The 20,841-nt window shown below is 40.9% G+C and overlaps 2 protein-coding genes and 10 non-coding genes across 13 annotated transcripts in view; 3 read left to right on the top strand and 9 right to left on the bottom strand.

The window, feature by feature from the left end:
* Cep295 (centrosomal protein 295) overlaps positions 1 to 11,975 on the top strand; it is a 46,949-nt gene extending 34,974 nt beyond the window's left edge. Inside the window, 11 exon segments of the mRNA XM_090343041.1 lie at positions 1,984 to 2,087; positions 2,572 to 2,671; positions 3,273 to 3,521; positions 4,229 to 4,377; positions 7,332 to 7,509; positions 8,745 to 9,379; positions 10,949 to 11,080; positions 11,371 to 11,508; positions 11,510 to 11,616; positions 11,698 to 11,797; positions 11,877 to 11,975. Of these exon segments, the coding sequence (XP_090199167.1) occupies positions 1,984 to 2,087; positions 2,572 to 2,671; positions 3,273 to 3,521; positions 4,229 to 4,377; positions 7,332 to 7,509; positions 8,745 to 9,379; positions 10,949 to 11,080; positions 11,371 to 11,508; positions 11,510 to 11,616; positions 11,698 to 11,797; positions 11,877 to 11,915 (1,931 nt within the window). The 3' untranslated portion in view covers positions 11,916 to 11,975.
* LOC150056609 (small nucleolar RNA U2-19) lies at positions 2,188 to 2,267 on the top strand. The gene has a single exon (XR_016537374.1). It is a non-coding gene; the product is annotated as a small nucleolar RNA U2-19 (small nucleolar RNA).
* LOC150056608 (small nucleolar RNA U2-30) lies at positions 2,410 to 2,480 on the top strand. The gene has a single exon (XR_016537339.1). It is a non-coding gene; the product is annotated as a small nucleolar RNA U2-30 (small nucleolar RNA).
* On the bottom strand, positions 11,922 to 20,673 carry Taf1d (TATA-box binding protein associated factor, RNA polymerase I subunit D). Of its 2 annotated transcripts, XR_016537276.1 has the most exons (13): positions 20,612 to 20,673; positions 19,508 to 19,597; positions 18,770 to 19,157; positions 17,458 to 17,633; positions 16,863 to 16,914; positions 16,395 to 16,547; positions 15,406 to 15,474; positions 14,849 to 14,891; positions 14,623 to 14,661; positions 13,720 to 13,771; positions 13,127 to 13,172; positions 12,704 to 12,768; positions 11,922 to 12,027 (listed from the first exon to the last, which is right to left on the bottom strand). XR_016537276.1 is itself a non-coding variant. In XM_090343040.1 (6 exons), the coding sequence occupies exons 2-6, from the start codon at positions 19,561 to 19,563 to the stop codon at positions 16,407 to 16,409; spliced, it is 813 nt and encodes a 270-aa protein (XP_090199166.1). In that variant the 5' UTR covers positions 19,564 to 19,597; positions 20,612 to 20,673; the 3' UTR covers positions 16,296 to 16,406. The 2 variants fall into 2 exon arrangements, 1 of the variants encoding a protein (XP_090199166.1); XM_090343040.1 differs by lacking the exons at positions 11,922 to 12,027; positions 12,704 to 12,768; positions 13,127 to 13,172; ... (2 more) ...; positions 14,849 to 14,891; positions 15,406 to 15,474 and having other exon boundaries at positions 16,296 to 16,547.
* Positions 12,088 to 12,220, bottom strand: LOC150056606 (small nucleolar RNA SNORA25). The gene has a single exon (XR_016537372.1). It is a non-coding gene; the product is annotated as a small nucleolar RNA SNORA25 (small nucleolar RNA).
* On the bottom strand, positions 12,545 to 12,669 carry LOC150056605 (small nucleolar RNA SNORA32). The gene has a single exon (XR_016537366.1). It is a non-coding gene; the product is annotated as a small nucleolar RNA SNORA32 (small nucleolar RNA).
* Positions 12,912 to 12,984, bottom strand: LOC150056604 (small nucleolar RNA Z40). Its single transcript, XR_016537367.1, has one exon. It is a non-coding gene; the product is annotated as a small nucleolar RNA Z40 (small nucleolar RNA).
* On the bottom strand, positions 13,278 to 13,411 carry LOC150056603 (small nucleolar RNA SNORA1). The gene has a single exon (XR_016537368.1). It is a non-coding gene; the product is annotated as a small nucleolar RNA SNORA1 (small nucleolar RNA).
* Positions 13,847 to 13,984, bottom strand: LOC150056602 (small nucleolar RNA SNORA8). Its single transcript, XR_016537371.1, has one exon. It is a non-coding gene; the product is annotated as a small nucleolar RNA SNORA8 (small nucleolar RNA).
* On the bottom strand, positions 14,734 to 14,804 carry LOC150056601 (small nucleolar RNA SNORD5). Its single transcript, XR_016537337.1, has one exon. It is a non-coding gene; the product is annotated as a small nucleolar RNA SNORD5 (small nucleolar RNA).
* LOC150056600 (small nucleolar RNA SNORA18) lies at positions 15,177 to 15,302 on the bottom strand. Its single transcript, XR_016537370.1, has one exon. It is a non-coding gene; the product is annotated as a small nucleolar RNA SNORA18 (small nucleolar RNA).
* LOC150056599 (small nucleolar RNA SNORA40) lies at positions 15,619 to 15,750 on the bottom strand. The gene has a single exon (XR_016537340.1). It is a non-coding gene; the product is annotated as a small nucleolar RNA SNORA40 (small nucleolar RNA).
* Positions 20,674 to 20,841: the final 168 nt, after the last annotated feature.

Below are 20,841 nucleotides of genomic sequence, written 5' to 3'. Positions count from 1 at the left end.
GAAAGCCTGAATTCAGTTTCTTGGTACCACATACATAGAAAAAAAGCTGGAAGTGGTGATGAAGCTCCAGTGCTAGAGCTTTGGCCTTGAGAAAGTCCAAGGACAGTGCACAGGCCCTGAGCTCAAGCCCAGGGCCGGCAAAATAAATTAATTAATTAAAAAAAAATACAGCCTTTTCTCTGCATTTACAGATTCTGTATTTGTGGATTCCTTCTCTTGCAAATCAAAAGTAATTTGAAATGGTGGGAGTGTAGTTCAGTGGTAGAGCACTTACCCAGCATGAGTAATACCCTGAATTCAATTCTCAGCTCTGTGAAAGGAAAAAAAAATATATTGCATGTGTTACTAGATATGTTCAGGCTTTTTCCTTGACATTAAACTACAGTGGAAAGTGATTCCATGGCATTTATTTATATTAGATATTATAAGTAACAGGGATGATTCAAGTTCAGGGGAGGAAGTGTATAAGTTATTTGCAATAACATACTCTTTTATATGAGCTACTTGACATCTGCAGGGGTCCCAGAACCTGTCACTTTTGGACTGGAAGGATAACTATATATCTTTGCTTGTATTAGATGGTTTGGAGGAAAAATAAAAGATTTAAGACTTAGCTTAAAAGTGTGTTAGTGTTGTTAGGAAGTGAGGGTAGTTCTGTTAGAAGATAGCTAATAAATTCATTTCCATGAAGTAGGAAGAATGAAGTGAGGTGTACTTACAAAGACTACAGCAACAGCAGACCTGGAGAAGGGGATGTTTGTCATTGTTCAGTTTGTATTTGAATACTTTATAAAGGCCTTGGTTTTGCTACTAAAACTATTCCCCTGCCTCTTTATGCCTAGTCTCCAGTATCTCACATTTTGTTTTCTTAGTAGCCCTTTAGATAGATTTACTCTTTCCCCTTAGCTTTTGTAAGAAAGCAAGACTTAATATTAATATATATATTTATATCACATGTACTATGTGTGATTCATGAATTATAGAAAACATGAACTAAGAATAGCAAAGAGTAAAATTATATTTGAAAATAAATAATATTTGGTATTAGTTTTTGCTTCAACTAACCATGATACATTTTTTTATAAGTGAGTATATGTGTATGTACACATGCACACTTATGGCTGTAGATGTGTACATGTTCATGTAAAGAGCATCCATTTAAATACTCACTTTTTTTTCCCCACTCTTGGGGCTTTTGAACTCAGGGCCTGGGCATTGTCCCTGAGCTTCTTGTACTCAAGGCTAGCAGTTCCACCACCTGAGCCATGGTGTCACTTCTGGCTTTTTCGTGTGGTTCTCAGCAGTTGAACCTAGGCCTTCATGGATGATAGGCAAGCACTCGTCCTCTAAGCCACGCTCCCAGCCCTATTAGGGTGTTTTTAAGGAGTGAGTGCTGCCAGTTCATTTTAAACCTGAAATAAAGGGATAACTAGGCTTTAGTGGCTAGCTATCACTACTTAGGAGGTGATGATCATACTTTGAAGCCTTCCTGGACAGAAAAGTCTCCGTTTCTAAAATAACGAGCAAAAGGCTGAGTTGAAAGCATGGTTTAACTGATAGCATGCCATTGGAGACAGTAAGTTGAGCAAGTACCTGTCCCTGTGTTCAAATTCCAGTACTAGCAAAACTACAATAATATTCAGATACTGTGCCCCACCCTTCATGCAATCTTAGCAATTCAGGAAGCTGATTTCTGAGTTTTGAGTTTCAAAGTCAGCCCATGCAGAACAGTCCATAAGACTCTTTAACTAGCAGAAAGTGGGAGTGGAACAGTGGGTCAAGTGGTAACAATAAAGAATGCCCTGGCCCTGAGTTCAAACCCCTGTACTGACACAAAGACAAACAGAATAAATGCATTTTTCCCTCTGGTTTAAGATAAGGCAACTTTATAAAGCCAAAAGGTTAAACTTAATTATTGTTGCTGAGAATTTGATTTGTTCTAATTTACCTCACCATCATTGTGAATTTCAAAATCATTTTTAGTCAAGGTCAAGGAATCTGATGTTGAAAATCATGCAATATTAAGCTATGCTATGGAAGCAGAAGAGTGCACACGTGTGACTCCAGTTGTGCAGTCAAATAAGAAGGTTAGTAATGTCTTCACACTTGCTAATGTTTCTTGTTTTATCTTCTCTACTTTCCTGAAAAATTACAGTCTGTCACCTGAGGTCTGCTTTTATTAAAGTGGATCAATGATGAAAATAGCCAAATCTGAGCATCAGAAGATCTGCCAGTCTACCTGATGCATGATCTCTATAGTTCTGAGAAGCAAAACTACAAATAATGAAGATGGTGTGTGTGTGTGTGTGTGTGTGTGTGTGTGTGTGTGTGTGTGTGTGTGTGTGTGTGTGTGTGTGTGTGCGTGCATGTATGTGTGAGAGCGGGTGCGGGGGGAGTAAGCTCATTTCTGAGCGGTGATGAAAAAAGTTTTACTACTGACCTTTCTAACTATGAGGGTCTCTACACTTGACCTGAGCTCAGAATTGACGGCTTCAGAAATTGGTGAGGTTTTGTATATATATTGCTTGGCACATCATGGTCTGATATCTAATGTTTTCCTTTAATTTTTAGACTGAAATACAAGATATTTCTCATGAGCCATCTTCAGTAACTGTTTCTACCGGTAGCTTTTTAAGTTATGAAAACACAGATTTGAGCCTTACAGATACAGGTAATAATATCAAATTATATGTAAAACTGAATCGCCAGTTCCAGCATACTTTTCCACAGCAGTGACAGGAAGCAATTTATGTTCCAAAATAAAAATTTTGCTGATCACTGCTGGCTCAGGACTGTAATCCTAGCTATTCAGTAGGCTGAGATCTGAGGCTCTCAGTTCAAAGCCAGCCCAGGCACAGAAGTCCGTGAGACTCTTATCTCCGATTAACCACCAGAAAACCAGAAGTGGTACTGTGGCTCAAAGTGGTAGATCACTAGCTTTGAGCTGAAGAGCTCTGGGACAGTGTCCAGGCCCTTTGTTCAAGCCCCAGGAGGGACAGAAAAAAAAAAAGAAAAAGAATATTAGACAATATAGTATTCTAAAAATGACTAGAAGTCACAGGATGTTCTGTAGATCCTTTGACCTGCTAGTATAGTATCACATTTTTTTATATGGTAGAAATCTGTCTAAACAAATTTCTTGCTTACGCTGATCTCTTAGCAATGTACATTGTCATACCTCTGTACCAGAATATTTTTCTAAGGAATTACTTAGCAATTAAAAGTAACAGTGTTCATATTCATTAAGTATTTTCACTTAATTCAATTTTCAGAGTCATTCTCGGATCATATGGATGATCAGGAACAAGAATCTACCATTAAACAAGAGGAAACAGATGTTTTAAGTTCTGTAGTTCCTCTAGTGCAAATCATTAATCATCATCAGCAGAACTCTACAGATGTTCCTAAGTCTCTGTTGCCTGTAATGGAAGAATTTATTTCTGGTCACACAGAATCTCAGCAGAGCACAGACAATTGCATAAAGGAAGTGAATCTGATACCTGAGAAAACGGACTTGTGGGGTAAAATGATTTTCAAGGAATATTTTCATATAAATTGTGTTTGACATTTCACATTTTATCCTTTTTAGTATTATATGAGCTGCATGTGTATACAGTCTGCTGCAGCATAGTTATACCATAGAAAATATTGAGAGCATTTAGTAAGTGAAGTACAAATTTAATACCAAATGTATTAATTACCTAAAGAAAATAAAAAGGTAAACGAGGAGATGTTTAGCCTTTTCACCTTAAAATCAGAAAGGCCTACTTTCCAGAGTCAGACTATTTCCTAGCCATGAGACCATAGAGAAGGTAAAAATCACTCCTTCCTCTTCCAAAAAAGATGCTGCTGGAGATTAAATAGATAGGACTCATGAAGTAGTCTGAATAGAGAGACTCTTTCCTTTTTATCTCTTCTTAAACCGATTAATCTTGAAGTGAGCTGATTAAGAGCAGCAAAGTTTATTAAGGGAAAAAAAAAAGTAATGAGCACCTATTGTTACTCCTCAGAAGGGTTTGGAACTGGTAGAACTAGAAATTTATTATCTGGCTTGGAAATAGTCATGATAGGACTTTATTTGAAAGTATCTATTGATCATGGAGGGAAACAAAAATTTGGTTGAGGTGGAGTTACCTTATTTTTCCCCCCAGTGATTATGTCAGTATTCTTGTAGGTGTTGAATTGAAAACAAAATTTTTTTTTCTTCTCTCCCTCAAAATTCCAGCAGTTGACTTTGACTTTCCAGAATTGGAGTATGTTTTCCCAAATTTGCATCGTCAGCTCTTTCAACCCTTAAAGCCACATGCAGATTTTGATTTATCATCATCATCATCATCATCATCTGGGATTTCTCACGACAATAGAAATTTTTATCAGGTATATTAAAGTAAAATCTCCATTGCAAAGACTAACAGAAGAACAGTTTGTTTCCTTTATAAAAAAGATTGTTTTTTTGTCAGTTGTGAGTCTTGAACTCAGGGGCTGGGTGCCATCCCTGAGTACTTTTTACTCAAGGCTATTGTGTATCATTCTACCACCTTGAGCCTCAGCACTGCTTCCAGTTTTCTGGTTAATTGGAGTTAGAGAGTCTCATGGACTGTCTTGCCTGGGGTGGCTTTGAGCTGTGATCCTCAGAACTCAAGACTCCTGAGTATCAAACCACTAATGTAATTCTCTTGATAAGTCAGGCCTAATTAAAATACTACAAAGCAAAATCAGTAAAACAGTTGTGCTTCCTGTAACCCCAGCACTCCAGAGGCAGATACCCTCCAGATGGTGGATCCTAGTTCAGAGCTTTCTCTAAGCAAATGATTAGTAAGATCCCAAGTGAACCAGCTGCCAAGTATGGTCGTATGTATCTGTAATTCCAGGGGCTCTGGAGGCTTTAAGATGTAGAACAGTGGCAGTCAAAGGCTGGTTCTTGGCAAAAACCAACCTTGTTTGAAAACCATTGCACACAATGAGCTGTGGGTATGGTTCAAGTGGTAGAGGATTTGCCTAACAAGCATGAGCCCTTAAATTCAAACCACTCCCCCTCAAAAAAAATTATAATACTGAGGCTGTATCCCAGTCCAATTAAGTCACTTCACTAATTTGGATTGATTAATTGATTGATTGATTTTGTCATAGGGCTTGAATTCTGGGCCTTGGCATTGTCCTTGAGCTGTTCAGCTTAAGGCTACCACCCTACACCTGGAGCCACGGTGCCACTTAATTTTCTAGTGACTAATTGAAGATAAGAGTCTCACGGACTTTAGTGCCCAAGCTGGCATTGAACCTCGATCCTCAGATCTCAGCCTCCTGGGTAGTTAAGACTACAGGCATGAGCCGCTGTATCCAGCCTAATTTGTTTTTGTAAGGTTCCCAGTTGATTGTGATTTGGAGTCAAGTTGGAAAGCCTATGCATTAGCTGGGTGTGTTGAGTCAGGTTTATAATCCCAGGACTTGAGAGCTGGGGAACAGATGGTGAGTTTAAGCCTGTTTAGGCTACTCATGTCACCGCAAGTTTCATTGTAAGACTCAGTTTAGTAAAGCCAAACATTTAAGGGGTGGGGGGAACCCACTCCATTTGCCTTACCTACCTTGTTTGTAGTTTGTGGTGGGTATGATGAGTCCCTGAAAGACCAGAGAACCCTTTGGTCATAGATTTGATTTATTGTTGGCCTTTTGGTTGTTTTTTTTTTCCTTTTGATGTAAACAAATAGGATTTTACAACATTTCAAAAATGCTTTCCTACACGGTAAAGAAACTGAATTTCGGGCCAGGAATGTGTAGTATCGGTAGGGTGCTTGCCTAGCATGCATGAAGCCCTGAGTTCAATTCCTTGGTAGCACATACACAGAAAAAGCTGGAAATTAGTTGGTATGGTGGCTCATACCTGTAATCTTAGCTACTCAGGAGGCTGAGATCTGAGGATCTCGGTTCGGTTCGGTTCAATGCCAGCCCAGGTTCTAAAGTCCCAGAGCTCTTATCTCCAATTAATTAAATGGGAAGTGGCACTGTGACTCGAAGAGTAGAATGGTAGCCTTGAGCTGAAGTGCTTGAGGACAACGCCTAGGCCCAGGGGTAAAGCAGTAGTAGCCCAGAATTCAATCCCCACAACCAACCAAAAAAAAAAAAAAAAAAGCTGAAAGTGGTTCATTGGCTCAAGTGGTAGAGTGCTAGCCTTCAGGAAGCTCCAAGACTGCCCAGGTCCTGAGTCCTAGGGCTGACAAAAAAAAGGGCTGGGGAGGAACTGAATTTCAAACCTGGGATTTTATTTCTTCACATTCTGACATCGCAAACTGTTCTGATTAGTTCCTGCTTGTCAAGAAATTAATACTGTTTTTTGGGTTTTTTTCCAGTCCTGGGGCTTGAACTCAGGGCCAGAACACTGCTGTTGGGCTTTCTCAAGGTCTTCATATACGCTAGGCAATCACTCTACCACTAGGCCAAACTCCCAGCCCTACCTAATATACTAGGACAAAAGTAATTTAAGTCTTCCATAATGGCTGAAAGCAAGAGATAAGTTTATCTGCATATTATTCTTGTTCTAGCAAAATAGTAGTTAAGAAGATAAAGTAGTTTAATATGAGCCAAGCACCAGTGGCTCATGCCTATCATCTTAGCTACTCAGGAATCTGAGTTTTGAAGATCATGGTTCCGAGCCATCTTGAGCAGATTAATTTGTGAGAAACCTATTTCCAATAACCAGCAAAAAGCCAGAACTAGAGATGTGGTTCAAGGGGTAGTGCACAAGCTGTGAGTAAAAATGCCAAATGAAAGTGCTTTAAAAAGAGAGAGGGCCGGGAGTTTGGCCTAGTGGTAGACTGCTTGCCTAGCATGCACAAGACTTGGGTTCGATTCCTCAGTACCGCATACACATGGAAGGGGTCCTGAGGCTCAAGTGGTAGAGCTTTGGCCTTGAGAAAGCCCAAGGACAGTGCAGAGAAAGAGAGAGAGAGAGGGAGGGAGGGAGGGAGAGAGAGGGGAAGAGAGAGAGGGAGGGGGAGGGGGAAAGGAGGAGAGGGGAGAGAGGGAGAGGGAGAAGAAGAAGAAGAGAAGGAGAGGAGAAGAGAGAGAGAGACAGAGGCACCGGTGGCTCACACCTGTAATCCTAACTACTCAAGAGGCGTGGTTCAAAGCCAGCTAAGGTACTAAAGTCCATGACATTCTTGCCTCCAATTAACCACCAGAAAACCAGAAGTGGTACTATGGTTCCACGGGTAGAGTGGTAGCCTTGAGCCGAAGAGCTCAGAAACAGCACCCAGACCCAGAGTGCAAGCCCCACGACCAACCAAAAAAATAATAAAGTTGATTTGACTATTTCAAACTTCTGTTTTTTCTGACAGACAATAGATTCTCCATCTGAAAAACACCATACTACTGTATCATCCAGAAGTACAAGTTCTGTTACAGCACTGAGGCAGACCCACTTACATTCTTTTCTTAACACAAGGCTAAGCCCGCAGCCTGACCCCAATTTGCCACATACTGCAACTCCTAGTTTTGCTGCAGAAAACACTCAGGGTATGTACAACTATGATAGAAAAAGTTAAGATCCAGTACTTTATGGTTCCTTTTCATCTATTTGCTTAGGGATTATGCCTGGATACTCCTTTGCCTGCACATTTGTCCTCAATGTTAGAGGTATATTGATTCAAATTAAAAAAAAAATACAAATACACAAACACATGCACACTTAGCAGGGCATGGGTGGCTCATGACTCTAGTCCTAGCTGTTAAGGATGCTGAGATCTGAGATTCACAGTTCACTTAGATGCTGAGCGAGCCAAGTCCATGAAGCTCTTAACTCCAGTTAATCAACCAAAAGCCAAGAGAAGTAGAGCTGTGGCCAAAGTTGTGTAGGACTAGCCTTGAGGAAAAACTCAGGGACAATGCCCTCAGTTCCAGCCCCAAGACTGTGTGACACATGCATCTGAGAACACATATACACACACACTTGGAACTGGGTGCTGGTGCCTCACACCTGTAATCCTAGCTACTAAGGAGGCTCAGATCTGAGGATCGAGGTTCACAACCAGCCCAGACAGACAAGAAACTGCAAGTAAAAGTGTGGCTCAAGTAGTAGAGCTCCAGCCTTGAGCAAAAGAAGGGAAGAGTAGTGCATGCACACACACATGTGTATATTTATATACTTGATTTACATCTTCACTGAATTTCATTAAATAAAAAGTACAAAAGTTGCTTTTTGCCATTTAGTTTCTGTACTTCAAGCTTCATTTATTCTTGGAAGAACTTTATTACAGGTTATGTATTTGTTACATCTATATATCTGCATGTATAAACAATATGTGCATTCTAATTGTTTAGTAAATACTCACTTTCCCTGGGCTCGATGCCTCACACTTGTAATCCTAGCTACTCAGGTGGCTGAGATTTGATGATCGCGGTTAAAGCCAGCCCGGTCACGTAAGTTCCTGAGACTCTTACCTCCAATTAATCACCAGAAAACTAGCATTGTGGCTCAAGGGGTAGGGTGGTGGCCTTGAGTTGAATTGTTCAGGTACAAGGCCCAGACCCATAGTTCAAGTCCCATAGTCACACACACACAAAAAAAAACGAAAACCTCATAAAGGGAAAATCCACATTGCATTGAATATATTTTTATTTAAAATTATTTGCAAATACATGAGCTGTAGAGTTATTTGGAAGCCACTATTCTCATCTTTCATGTATTCACTCATAAAATTATAGGAACCTTGCATGCGTTGCAGACTGATTTTTTAAATTTTGTACTGTAGGATCTGAAGATCCTTTTCCACAGCTTCTGCCAGAAATTCCTTCTCAGGAGGGGAGCCAGCATGCTGATCTTCCAAGTATTGTGAGCATTGAAGCAAGACATTCTTCTTCTCAAGACATGGAAAATGAGAAATCTCCTGGTGAACAACAGGTTGAAATTCTACAAAATAAGGAAAATGTTCATTTTCAGCCTTGTATAGGCAATTCTAGTTCAGCCTGCAGTTCATCTAATGATGCTAGTATGTTTGATCAGCTGCGTGTACAGCATAGTACTCTGTGTGGCTCTACCTCCAGTGATTGTTCAGTGAAACTACTAGAAAGTGGAAAAGGCAGTCTGGACCTCAAAGAACTGTCCAAAAGACAGATTGTCACAATATCACAAACTCAAGAATTCAATGATGGCAGAAATGCTATCTGTAAGAGTTTGCTTATGAATCCCCACGTTCAACATAGTGACTCACAGTTGCATGTAAGAACAGTCGAGATGGGAACTTCAGCTCAGACACCTGAAAAATATTTTGAGAAACTACCTAAGATGGAAACTCCAGAAGCCCTAAGAAACCTACCTCAACCAGCACAATCAGAGCCCCATATAAGTTTCGGATCATTTTCATTTCAGAGCTCTATTCCAGTGTGGGTAAGTAAGAACTCTTAACAATTTAAATCCCTTTGAAATATTAAAAGCAATGAAGTTTGGCCTAGTGTTAGAGTGCTTGCCTAGCATGCATGAAGACCCAGGTTTTCTTCACTACCATGTACATAGAAAACAGCTAGAAGTGGTGCTGTGGTTGAAGTGGTACAGCTCTGGACTTGAGAAAGCACGAGGACAGTCAGTGTTCAGGCCCTTAGCTCAGTCCTCAGTTACTGGCACAGGGAGGGAAAAAAAGCCACAAAGCTAATGGTTAACATTCCTGAAGAGAACCGATACAACTCAAATTGCTAAAATATTACAAGACTTCTTATCCCAAGATATTTTTTCAGCTCCGCAGAGATGTGGCTCAACCTGTTGGAAATGGAACTGCTGCACATGGCTTTTATTTTACAGTGTGACCAGCTACATATGCAGATTGATATTTGTCACTCTTTGAGCATAAGGCATCTTGGTCAATGTCACCCCTTCAATTGTTTTCCCACATATTTATTCCTTCCCATCCCTATCCTCAAGTCAAAGCTTTTTTTTTTCTCTTTTGTGGGTCATGGGGCTTGAACTCCTGGCCTGGTTGTTATCCCTGAGCTCTTCAGCTAAGGCTACTGCCCTACCCTTGAGCCACAGTCCCACTTCCCATTTTCAAAACCAGCACCTGGCTCTTTCCCATAATTCTAGCTACTTAAGAGGCTGAAATCTTAACATCAATGTTCAGAGCCAGCCCGGGCACAAAAAGGACCCTCATCTCCAGTTACCAGGAAACAGGAAGTAGGCCTTTGGTCAAGGGTAGAGTAACAGTCATGAGCTGAAGAGCTCAGTGACAATGCCCATACCCAGGGGTAGGGTGGTAGCTTTCAGTGGAAGAGCTCTGGGACAATGCCCAGGCCAAGATCTAGCCCCATGACCCACTAAAAAGTCACGCATTTCTAGTGCCCTCACTGTCTTATGAACCGCAGTCCTCAGATCTCTGCTTCCTGAGTGTGAGCCGCTGTACCCAGCTCCCATTCTACTGGCCTTTCTCTAGTTGTCATGGGTCCTTAATTTGGGCCTTGGATGTTCCCCCTGAACTTTCCAAAGCTAGTGGCTCTACCATTTTGAGCCACAGCTTCCATATCCAGGGATTAACTGAATCATTTCATGAACTAGCTTCAATCGCAATCCTTAGATCCCAGACTCCTGAGCAGCCAAGAATATATAAATGGATGTATAAACTGGATGCTCCCTTGGGAATAGCCTAGCAGCACAGGCCTGCCCTTAGTGTGAATATGTACAGTTTTAAGAATCTATTGGTTAGGCCAGGAGTTTGGCCTAGTGGTTAAAGTGCTTGCCTAGCATGCATGAAGACCTGGGTCTGATTCCTCGGTACCACATACATACAAAAAAAAGCCGGAAGTGGCGCTGAGGCTCAAGTGGTAGAGCTCTGGCCTTGAGAAAGTCCAAGGACAGTGCTCAGGCACTGAGCTCAAGCCCAGGAAAGAATCTATTGGATCTCTAGCTATATATTTGTATTTGTGTAAGTAAGCTTGTTGGACCTTTAGGGTTTTTTGTTGTACTGCACAGGAGACCGAATCTGGCCATGGCATCATGGAGGAACCAGAGCTTACTTTGATAAGCAGCAGTGATATCAGCACTGCTGAAACAGATTTTGCAAACTTGACCATAGAAGAAAAAGATGACTCAAGCTGTGTTCAGGTAAATCATCTATGGAACTATAACACATGACCTGTAACCTGGTTAATTGAAATTAACTGGTAAAGTGAAATTATCCAAAGCAACCTTTCTATGTGAGCAACACGTGAGGCAAAATGAGCATTTTCTTTACAAGCATCTACTGTGCTCAGTCCTATCCTGAAAAGCACTTTAATGTAATGATGCTAAGCCACATTCAGTAGCTGAATTTCATAACACCACTGCCACAGCCACACTTCAGATCTTCAGAGATCAGCCAGATTATAAACTGCTGAAAACATTCTTGCAATTAGGTGAGTGGATTCCTGTCAGCACCTGAAGCTTCAGACCACCCAACATCAGCAGGTACGTATCTAGCAGCCCGGGGAAAGTTTGAATCCATGAATGCTGCAATTGATTTTAGTGAGACTTTTCCCCTAAATCACAGCTGTGCCTGAGAGCATACAAGAGGCATTCATGAAGAATAAAATGTCCTTAAGAGTATCTCTTCCAGAGGATAGAAAGAATGAAGAAGCCATCATGCAAAGACGGGCTAAAAGGTAGCTCTTGCTTACAATTATAATTCAGTGACTTACATTTCAGCCACCATTTACAATTTGCTTCATAGAGATGTCTTCCAGGTTATACAACCAACTAGCTGAAGTTAAACAGCAAAAGGAAGAAAAGGCAAAACAAGAAGCTTATGCCCAAAACAGAGCAAGGGCTAGGGAGTTTCATAAGGTGAGCAGCACCCTTCCACATTATGCATTCCAGGCTTGAATGTGCTGAGACTACTGACTTAATTTTATTCCCTCCACAGAAAACACTAGAGAAACTTCGAGCCAGAAATCAGTGCTGACTTTCTACAAACAGCAATATTTTATTTGAAGTCAATAAATTTTTTATTTAATCATTTTCACATGCTGTGAATTCTTTCACTGCCCATGGTGGTGAGTCATGTTTCATCAGCCCTGCAGAAGAAGAGTAGATGCTGGTTAATCTCTTGCACATTACTTTCTCAAATTTTATTGCAGTGTATCTCCTCAGGAAAACCCAGCACCACTATTGAGTGTCTGTTCCATCCTAAGGAGAACTTCTATTTTTGGTCACAGCGTTAAGAGCTCTGGGTTTGGAGAACCCAAAAAGCCCTCTTTGAAATGACCATCGTGTAGTGCCTTTTCTGTGTATGTGCCTACCTTTTCAAATTCAATGGCCAAGCAAAACCTGAAACTCTGCCATCAGGTCCACAGTTTAATCTTCGCCCTGTACAACAAAGAAATGTTAGGTAGCTCCCCTAATATTAGGAATCAAAGAGTTATACAATCTTTCTACCACTTACAGAGACTAGTCTAGGATGCTGTCACCTCTAGACCTGAGCTTGTAGCCTCCTTTCTATGGTTCTGGTGCTGACAGTCTACATGGTTCCAGCTTTCTCAACTGTGCTTTTTCTAACACCCAGTGCACAGAACAAAACTAGTAGGCTTAATAAACTGTTCCCATTAGGTTGAATGCTAACAAGGTAACACTATGTGATAAAACCTAATGGGTAATTTTTTTATGGTCATGTCCACAGCAAACTAGAAACTGCATTCTATAAGCCTTGGTAATGACCACTATCAGCTAGCAAAATAGTTGCTTGCAACTTACCTGCAACAAATCTTGTATTAGGGCTTCTTTTAGTGTCATAGAAATGAAATACTGATGAGCCAGATCTGTGAATAAATTTAAGATACCCTTAAACCTGATAAGCAAATTAAGTCTGTGGCTTACAACAAATGGTTAGCTGTTGTGTTGCTGAATCCATGTCTATTTAACTGGGCAAGAGATACAACCCTGGTCGCTGTTTTACTTCTGTGGATGTTCAGAAAGGCTACTTCATTCAGTGCATTCAGAGCAGTTGAACATTTTTGCCCATCATCATAACATCATAAACCATTGTAAGCCCATGTAAATATGATAATCTTTGTTCCTCTAATAGTAAAAGTGTGGGAGGGATTTGGTTGTACTGAGATTGCTAACATTAGACAGCTACCTGTACTGTTCAAAGTTCAAAAGCCCCATGATTCTTACCTAATTAATGTTTTGAAATGTTCATTCCTCACACAATTTTGGGAATCTAGAAATATGAATAATAAAAATTGTGAATATGAATTATTTTGCACGCAAGCAAGGACTGAACTTGAACACATTTTTTATTGTATCATTTGACATGTGAGCTTAAAACTGTTACAGGTCTCATTGTCACCACTGCAATGCAGTTACTGTGATGAAAGCACAACCTGTGTTATCACTTTAGCCTCAGCAACTAATTTTGGACACTGATCAACAGTGCCCATTCTTATCTGGAGTGAGGCTTTGTGCATTTCCTCCTGAGCTCTGTATATGCATGGAGATTGTTATGAGGTAGAGATAAGCAGCTAGGGCCAAGCTTCTGTGGCTCATGCCTGTAATACTAGCAGCTAGGGCTGAGACCTGAGGTTCACGGCTCAAATCCAGCCCAGGAACTAAAAGTCCATGACACAAACTGGAAGTGCTGCTGTGGCTCAAGTGACAAACTGCTAGCTAGCCTTAAGCTTGAGTTCAGAGACAGCTCCCAGGAACAGTTTAAGCAGAGGACTGACTCGAAAAGAAAAAAAAAGGTAGCTACATATGAAAAGAAATACCTTACACTTCTAAGGTAAGTCCAAGTGCTTGAATCAACTGCTCATCGCCCTCCTAGGTAAAGAAAAGCATTTGTTGAGAAATGTATTTACTCTTAATTACCTATGCATATACTTATGTATATGTATGTATTGTATCAATAGAAATACCAGGTTCAGCATGGATATAGCCAAGAAAACCAACGATGCCAGATATTGAATTTCTATGGCACTGTCCTTTGAACACATCAGCAGGAGATACTGTTGAGTGCAGATACCATACAGTGCTTACCATTAGGCTGAAAATACTTTATGGACAATTACCTCACAAACCATGTACCCATCCACCCTTAAACTGATCAAGCCAAAGCTCTGTCACAGTGTTTAACTGTTTACTATAGGATTCATTCCTGTACTCCCCTACCTAGTTGGGAGGCCAGTATTTAAGAATAGCTGTTTGTAGTCAGCCTATGTAGGTAATTGAGTCAGAAGTGGAAAACAGTACCTAGGCTCGGTAAGCCTAAAGATTAGCAGATACCTTAGGTCCTGAACGTGCACCACTGCACAGTAGAAAACATGTTGGCAATGTCATGATTATTGCTGCTTTAATTTTCGCCCACAGACTGTCTTTATGCCTTGCCTATTGAGGTATCAAGGCATCATTTATCTGTAAAAACCTAACCGGGGGTCTGGCTCAAATGGTAAGTATACTAGCCCTTGAAGCAAACTGATAAAGAATGAGACCATGAGCTCCAACCGCCAGGATAGCCAAAAAAAAGAAAAAAAAATAGAAAGCAAAGGCACAGGGTGATTCATGTATGTAAATACAGCTACTTGAGAAAGATTTCAGATCTGTGGATGACTGATTCAATGCTAGATCAGGCAGTAATATCTAAATCTTATCACAGCATAAGTTGTTTTACTCACCAGTTCTTAATGTGTAAGTTGGCAACATAGTAATTTCTCCTGTGAAAATGAACAAAAAAATGAAGACAATCCAAAAGCTGAAAGTCATGTCAAGAATTAGTAGATATCCAGCCCTGTCAGATTTAAGTTATAGTTCATTCTGTATCATGCAGCAGTTGAACAGTTACATTCATCATCAGAACCAAAATGGTATGCTGAAAATACTTTATAGACAATTAAAACTTACTTGTATCGGGAGCAATAGTACAGAACTCTGGCACACGTAATACCTGTTTTAAAAAAATGGCTTATGTTTTAATTTCATCTCTTTTGGGGGGGGGGGGGTCAGTTGTGGGACTAATTGTTCCTGAGCCCTACAGTTCAAGGCTGTCATCCTATCCCTGGAGCCACAGTGCCACTTCCTGTTTTCTGGTGACTAAATAGTATCAGACTTTAATGTCTGGGCTGGCATTAAGATCAGCTGGCCCAAGATCAGCAAGAAATAATTTTAATATATAAATGTATTTGCATATATTTACCTACTTCTATATTTATATGAACATAGGCAAATCATGTCTTGTCTTGTAGTTACTTCCCACAGGCATAGCCTAGACCTGTGAGTAAAGCAGACCACATATTTACTCTATGAGGCGTTTCCAACGATGTACTGCCACAGATGCTGCATCGGGATAGACCTCAACCCACACTAATTTTCCTCAAGCATTAAATCTGTGCTAACCAACTGTTATAGCCAGCAGAACAAGAACCCAAGTCATATCTCACATTACAGTCAATCATACTTACTGTAAATACGATCCATTGACAATAAGAAATTTATCTTCAACTCCAGATCTCATGTTCTCAAATAGAAGCCTTAAAAAGAAGCCATCTTCATGTTACACATGAAAACAAATGCTTACCAAATCTCAAACATATAAATTAGCTTTTACATCAACTTTATTCTCAGAGCCAACCTGTGAATTAACAAACCCCCACACTGCCATCTGTTGTAGGAATCGTATTCCTTCTTACATGTACCAAAATCTCATATTTAGCAATGAGTTCTGGGTTGCAAAAGAGGATTTACTGTTTGCACCTGTCTGTAAAGCTTTGCTACAAATCAAACAAAGACAAACACACACAAGTGCTCTAGTATATATTAATACACATTTAGGAACAATGCAATCACAGTAATTGAAAGTAAAGGTATTACACATGAGAATATAAGTATTTTATGGTGCTAGAGCTTGTTTTTTTCCTTAAGGCTAGAGCTCTACCACTTGAGCCACAGCACCATTTCTGGCTTTTTCTGTGTAGTGATACTGAGGAATTGTACCCATGTCTTCATGTATGCTAGGCAAGCACTTTACCACTAGGCCACGCACCTGGCCCATAGGTCACTTATCTAAATTAGTTTGGCGTGGTGATAAATACCTACAGTTCTAACACTAGGGCAAGAGAACAAGTTATTTCAAGGACGGCTTGAACTACACAGTATATCTCTCAAAAACAAATGTCAGTTGTTGGGTAAAACTGATAGTTCAAGTTGTAAGCATCTGTAAGATATCTTGCTCTAAAATCAGTGTCACTGAGCCAAAAACAAGACCATTATTTAGGGAATAATATCCCATCCTTTTCCTCAATGTTTCACATTTTAACCATTTTGTTCTTTTGCACTTCTTCAGATGCTCTTCTCCTTTGGATGTTTCTTGATTTAAAAATTCTTCATCCATAGCTGCCGCCCACATTCACATTTGACCTTTCTATGGAAATTCACTCTTCGGTATTTTTACCTTCTTTGTCATTCATATATTCATCTCCTTTTCAGGCCAATCTCTCCTTCCCTTAGAAGTTTTCTTCTTAGATGTATCTTCATTACTCTTTTGTTCTAAATCTGCCTTCCTTTTCCTTGGGAATTTAGAACTGATTATGAAACAGCTGTGCTCCTACATAAAAAAAAAATATTACTAGGCAGATGTGACTTAGTGCTATGTAACTCGAAAAATAAATTTCCAATTGCCTACGTATTTTTTCATTTTATAACATCCCAAATTTAAAAGTTCATGGAAACTCAGGTCATAGCTCAGTGGCAGAATGCTTAAGGCCATAGGGTTAATCGCCAGCAATGTAAACAGAAAAATGTCAATTGCTATCAAGCATGCAAGTATTTTGTCATTAAATTACTGCACTTTTCTAATATTAATGGGATAACCAAACTACTGTACCACCCCCTAACTTTCCTATGTGTGATAATCACTTACCACCAATTGGATATCACAATTATCTTCAAGGTTTGCCATTTCATCTTCAGCTCTGTAAGAAAAACATATCATTTAAACAATGGCCCTAATTAGCTAGACTCCTAAAGCAATTCTAATGGTGGAGAAAATAAAAATTCATGGGGCCACGAGTTTGGCTAGTGGTAGAGTACTTGCCTACATACATAGAAAAGATGGAAATGATGCTACAGCTCAAGTGGTAGAGCGGTAGCCTTGGGAAAATGCCCAAGGACAATGCTCAGGCCCTGAGTTCAAACCCCAGGACTGTGAAAAAGAAAAAAAATGATTAACACCTGTTTAATACTAAATGACTATCTTATGATGTGCTCAGGCTCTGATATTCTAGCATTTACTACATAAAAGCACTGATGAGTTCCAAGAAGTTTGGCCTATTGGTAGTGCTTGCATGGCATACACAAAGACCCAGCCAGGGTAGATTCCTTGGTACTTGTTGCTGAAGTGGTATGGTAGAGCTCTAGCATTGAGAAAGCCCAAGAACAGCACTCAGGCCCGGAATTCAAGCCCCAGGACTGGCAAAAAACAAAACTTATAAACCTATAAGCATGAATTGACTTACACTGACTCTTCAATAGGAGAAATGGATCCATCATCATCCAGGTATTTGTATCTACGACTATCCAGGTCTTCTTTTTCTAAATCCTCCCCAACATTCATTTGTTTCAATGATTCCTTAAGGTAGTGTTCATACTTCAGTTTTTCAATGTGGTTAAAAAATCCTCTTGCAACAGCTTGCTGTTAAAGAAATTTTTTCTTATTGTAATGACTTAACATTTTCCTTCATAATCATCACATAATCTACAGCCCAATAAAATTGATAGTCTTGCATCTGTACCCTTTATTAATTGAACTTCTAGATGCCTTGTAATGTTATCAAATACTGGTCCTCTTGTGAAAAATCACATTTTCTGCTATGGAATCAAGAATGAATGCTAGTGCCACCTCTTTAATATTCAGTTAACATGTTATTAAAAGATGTCACCCAGAAATCCAAGTGCCTTTTCAACTTAAAAGATGTGTTTTACACAAATACCAGAACAAAACTCATTTTTCAGGCTTAGGTGGCACATGCCTATGATACTCTGCAGGCTAAAGGGGCATCAACTGAATGGAGACTTGGAAGAACTTCAGGCTCCCCCATTCACTACCAAAAAGCCCATTAAGTGAAGGGCAAAGGGAGCACTATCCTCAAACAACAAGAAATCAGGGGAAATGCACAAGTAGACCCAACTTCATGGTCAAGAAGGGGAGAGCCGAGTGATGTGACTGGATGGTTCATGCAGAATTACAGTAAAATGGGCAGGCACAAGGAGAGGGATTATGCAGGGCACGCAGAAATTATGTATGGAAAATGTGTGGGTCATATGTTAGTCCTGGACACTCTCCCTGAGCTCTTCTGCTCAAGGATAGCCCTCAACCACATTGAGCCACAGCTTTACTTCCAGTTTTTGAGTAGTTAATTGGAGGCAAGTCTAATGGGAACTTTCTGTTGGTTTCAAACCGTGTTGCTCAAATTTCAGCCTTAGTAGATACAATTACAGGTATGAACAACCTCCCACTGTGCTCAATGTTATTTTAAGCATAGTTTTCATTTTTGATTGAAACTCTAATGTGTTTTATGACAAGAATATGATACAGGCTTTGTTGGGAGTGGTACTGGTAAGAGAAAGGACAAGCATCCAGTGTGCTGTACTACTGGATACAGAGCCCACCTCTAGCTTTTTGCTTTGCTAGTTGACTCAGACCTCTGCCTGGGCTGGATGGAATTCTAAATCTAAGAGCAGGGGTGTAAACCCACCAATGCCAGACTTACAGGATATCTTAGGACAATCTTATTCTATTTATATCAATAAATAAAAATACCTACTTACCTCAAAGGTCAAAATTTTCCTCCATGGTAATGTTTTTTCTCCACTCTCCGTTTGTAAAAATGGAAACCTTAATCCTTTGTCTTTAATTTGTTTCTTATCTATTTGGGACCTTCTAGTGTTTGTCCTGCCTTTTGGTCTTCCTCTTGGTCCCAATTTTCGCTTATATTTCTTCTTTTTACGTCTTCGTTTCCTCTGCTTGAATCTTTCAAAAATAGCTTTTAAAGTCAAAGCCCTTGGTTCTATTGATGAGTCACTTGATGAATCTGTTTCAACACTTTCAAGCGCATGAGTTAGAGTAGATTTTCTGATACATTCTATTTGCCTCCTTTTAGGTGAGAATGGAACACACTGTGTTTTAAACAAACTGCCACCAGACGAGGAGTCTTCACTACAAACATTAAAAAATGAAAAAGGCAGTTATTATACTGGAGCCAAGTGTACATTTCTTCCACGGACTCATTATATACAATGTGCCTAGACTAATGAAACATAAAACTTCAGATTAGACTTATGATCAGGCAGCCCTGAACAACACATTTAAAACTGAAACACCTTGTAAAAACTGAATCTTACTTTCGAAACTACAAGCTCAGCCAATGCACTAGACAAAATTAAGACTAATAACTCAAACTGTACAATGCCAGCAAAGGCACTGCTTTATTAATTCATGAAGTTTATACATCCTGGTAATCAAATACTTCAAACGAATAGTCATGTCTCCCATATAAATCCACTTACCTTTCAATTTCCATTTCTATAACTCTGTCATGTGAATTGCAGTCACGACAATCCATTTCTGATTCATCTACTTCTTTGCCTTCAAGTTTCCTGCAATTACAAAATTCAGTAATTTTGTAATATCCAATACCTAATTATTTCACTTCTGAAAACCAAGAAAACAAAGCTGCGTTTACCCACAGGCTCTTCCTACTTTTGCTCTCTCCACATAGTCCCCAACACCCATGGAAATTATACCCTTTTATGTTCCTAGTCTGGGATTCCCAAAACTTCTTTCCCTCAAGCCAATATATACTTTCTGTGTAATTTCACTATTACAACTCCCTAAACATGAGGGCCGACTTTCAAATCCTAACAAACCGTAGAATAAAATACTCCTAATACTTTTTCTAATGGCCAGGGCACAATACATTCGTTTTTTGTTACTCTTTCTGGTGCCGATACCCAAAGCTTGGATTCTATCCTTTAGCTTGGGTCAAGGCTGCTGCGCTGATTGGACCCACCGCTCATTTACTGTTTCATGAAAACGATTAAGATTTTCCTGCGTGGACTACTTTTCAGTCTCAGACGTCAGCTCTAAAAATACAGGAATGAGCCAGTGGCTCAACTTTTCCTCAAGCGCAAAGTCACGGAATGCCCCGCCGGGTGACCTGCAGTTTCGAAGGCCCGTTACCAAGGTCAGCCTTGCTCCTGCTCGGCTGAGGCCGGGGGTCCGGTGGTTCACTCCGTAATGAATGCCACTGCTCTGGATGCCGGTATCACAGCAACTCGGGCCGATGAACTACAAATCAACGAACGCCAGGCGTGCTCCTGCGGCCCACGCGGTTGGGCAGCACCATCTGCCGGTCGGCTTCCACGGCGGGTAGGCCGCGGGGCAAACGCGGGGCCTGCAACCTCTCTTCACCGCCGGGAAGCTCGGACGAAGATGGCGGCAGCGATGGTGAGCTGGCAGGCTCAGACGCCGAAGCGCCGGCCGGGGACTCGCTCCAGCCCTAACTACACCAACGCTGCCCGTCCCGCGCGGCGACGAGGGCCGCGTGCGCGCGTGCCGTGCCCGGTGCCGCCCACGGCTCGAACCCCAAGTCTCCGCGAGACGTCACCTACCTCCTCAGCCGCGCGGCGGGAAAGCAGCCACCCCAGTCCGCAACTGCGCGGCGGAAAGGACGCGAGGCACGAGCAGCCGCGTTAAGACTAGGACTGAAGTCTCGCGGCGACAGTGCAGAGCGAGAGGTGGGAGGAGACGCAATCCGGAAGCGCCTTCAGGACCCCTGGGGGCGGGGCGGGGCGAGGGGTGGGGCGCCGCGAGGGCGGGGGGAGGAAAGGAGGCATAGGGG

This window comes from Megascapheus bottae, chromosome 12 (genome assembly GCF_031878675.1).
Source record: "Megascapheus bottae isolate mThoBot1 chromosome 12, mThoBot2.hap1, whole genome shotgun sequence".
Lineage (NCBI taxonomy): Eukaryota > Metazoa > Chordata > Mammalia > Rodentia > Geomyidae > Megascapheus > Megascapheus bottae.
This window is presented reverse-complemented; position numbering and strand designations above follow the sequence as displayed.

Coding starts and splice junctions, on each gene's coding strand:
- Taf1d (XM_090343040.1), bottom strand. CDS start 19,563: ATGGATTGTCGTGACTGCAATTCACATGACAGAGTTATAGAAATGGAA. Junction 19,158..19,507: donor ATAGAAATGGAAATTGAAAG/GTAAGTGGATTT, acceptor TAATGTTTGTAG/TGAAGACTCCTCGTCTGGTG. Junction 17,634..18,769: donor GGAAAATTTTGACCTTTGAG/GTAAGTAGGTAT, acceptor TTTCTTTAACAG/CAAGCTGTTGCAAGAGGATT.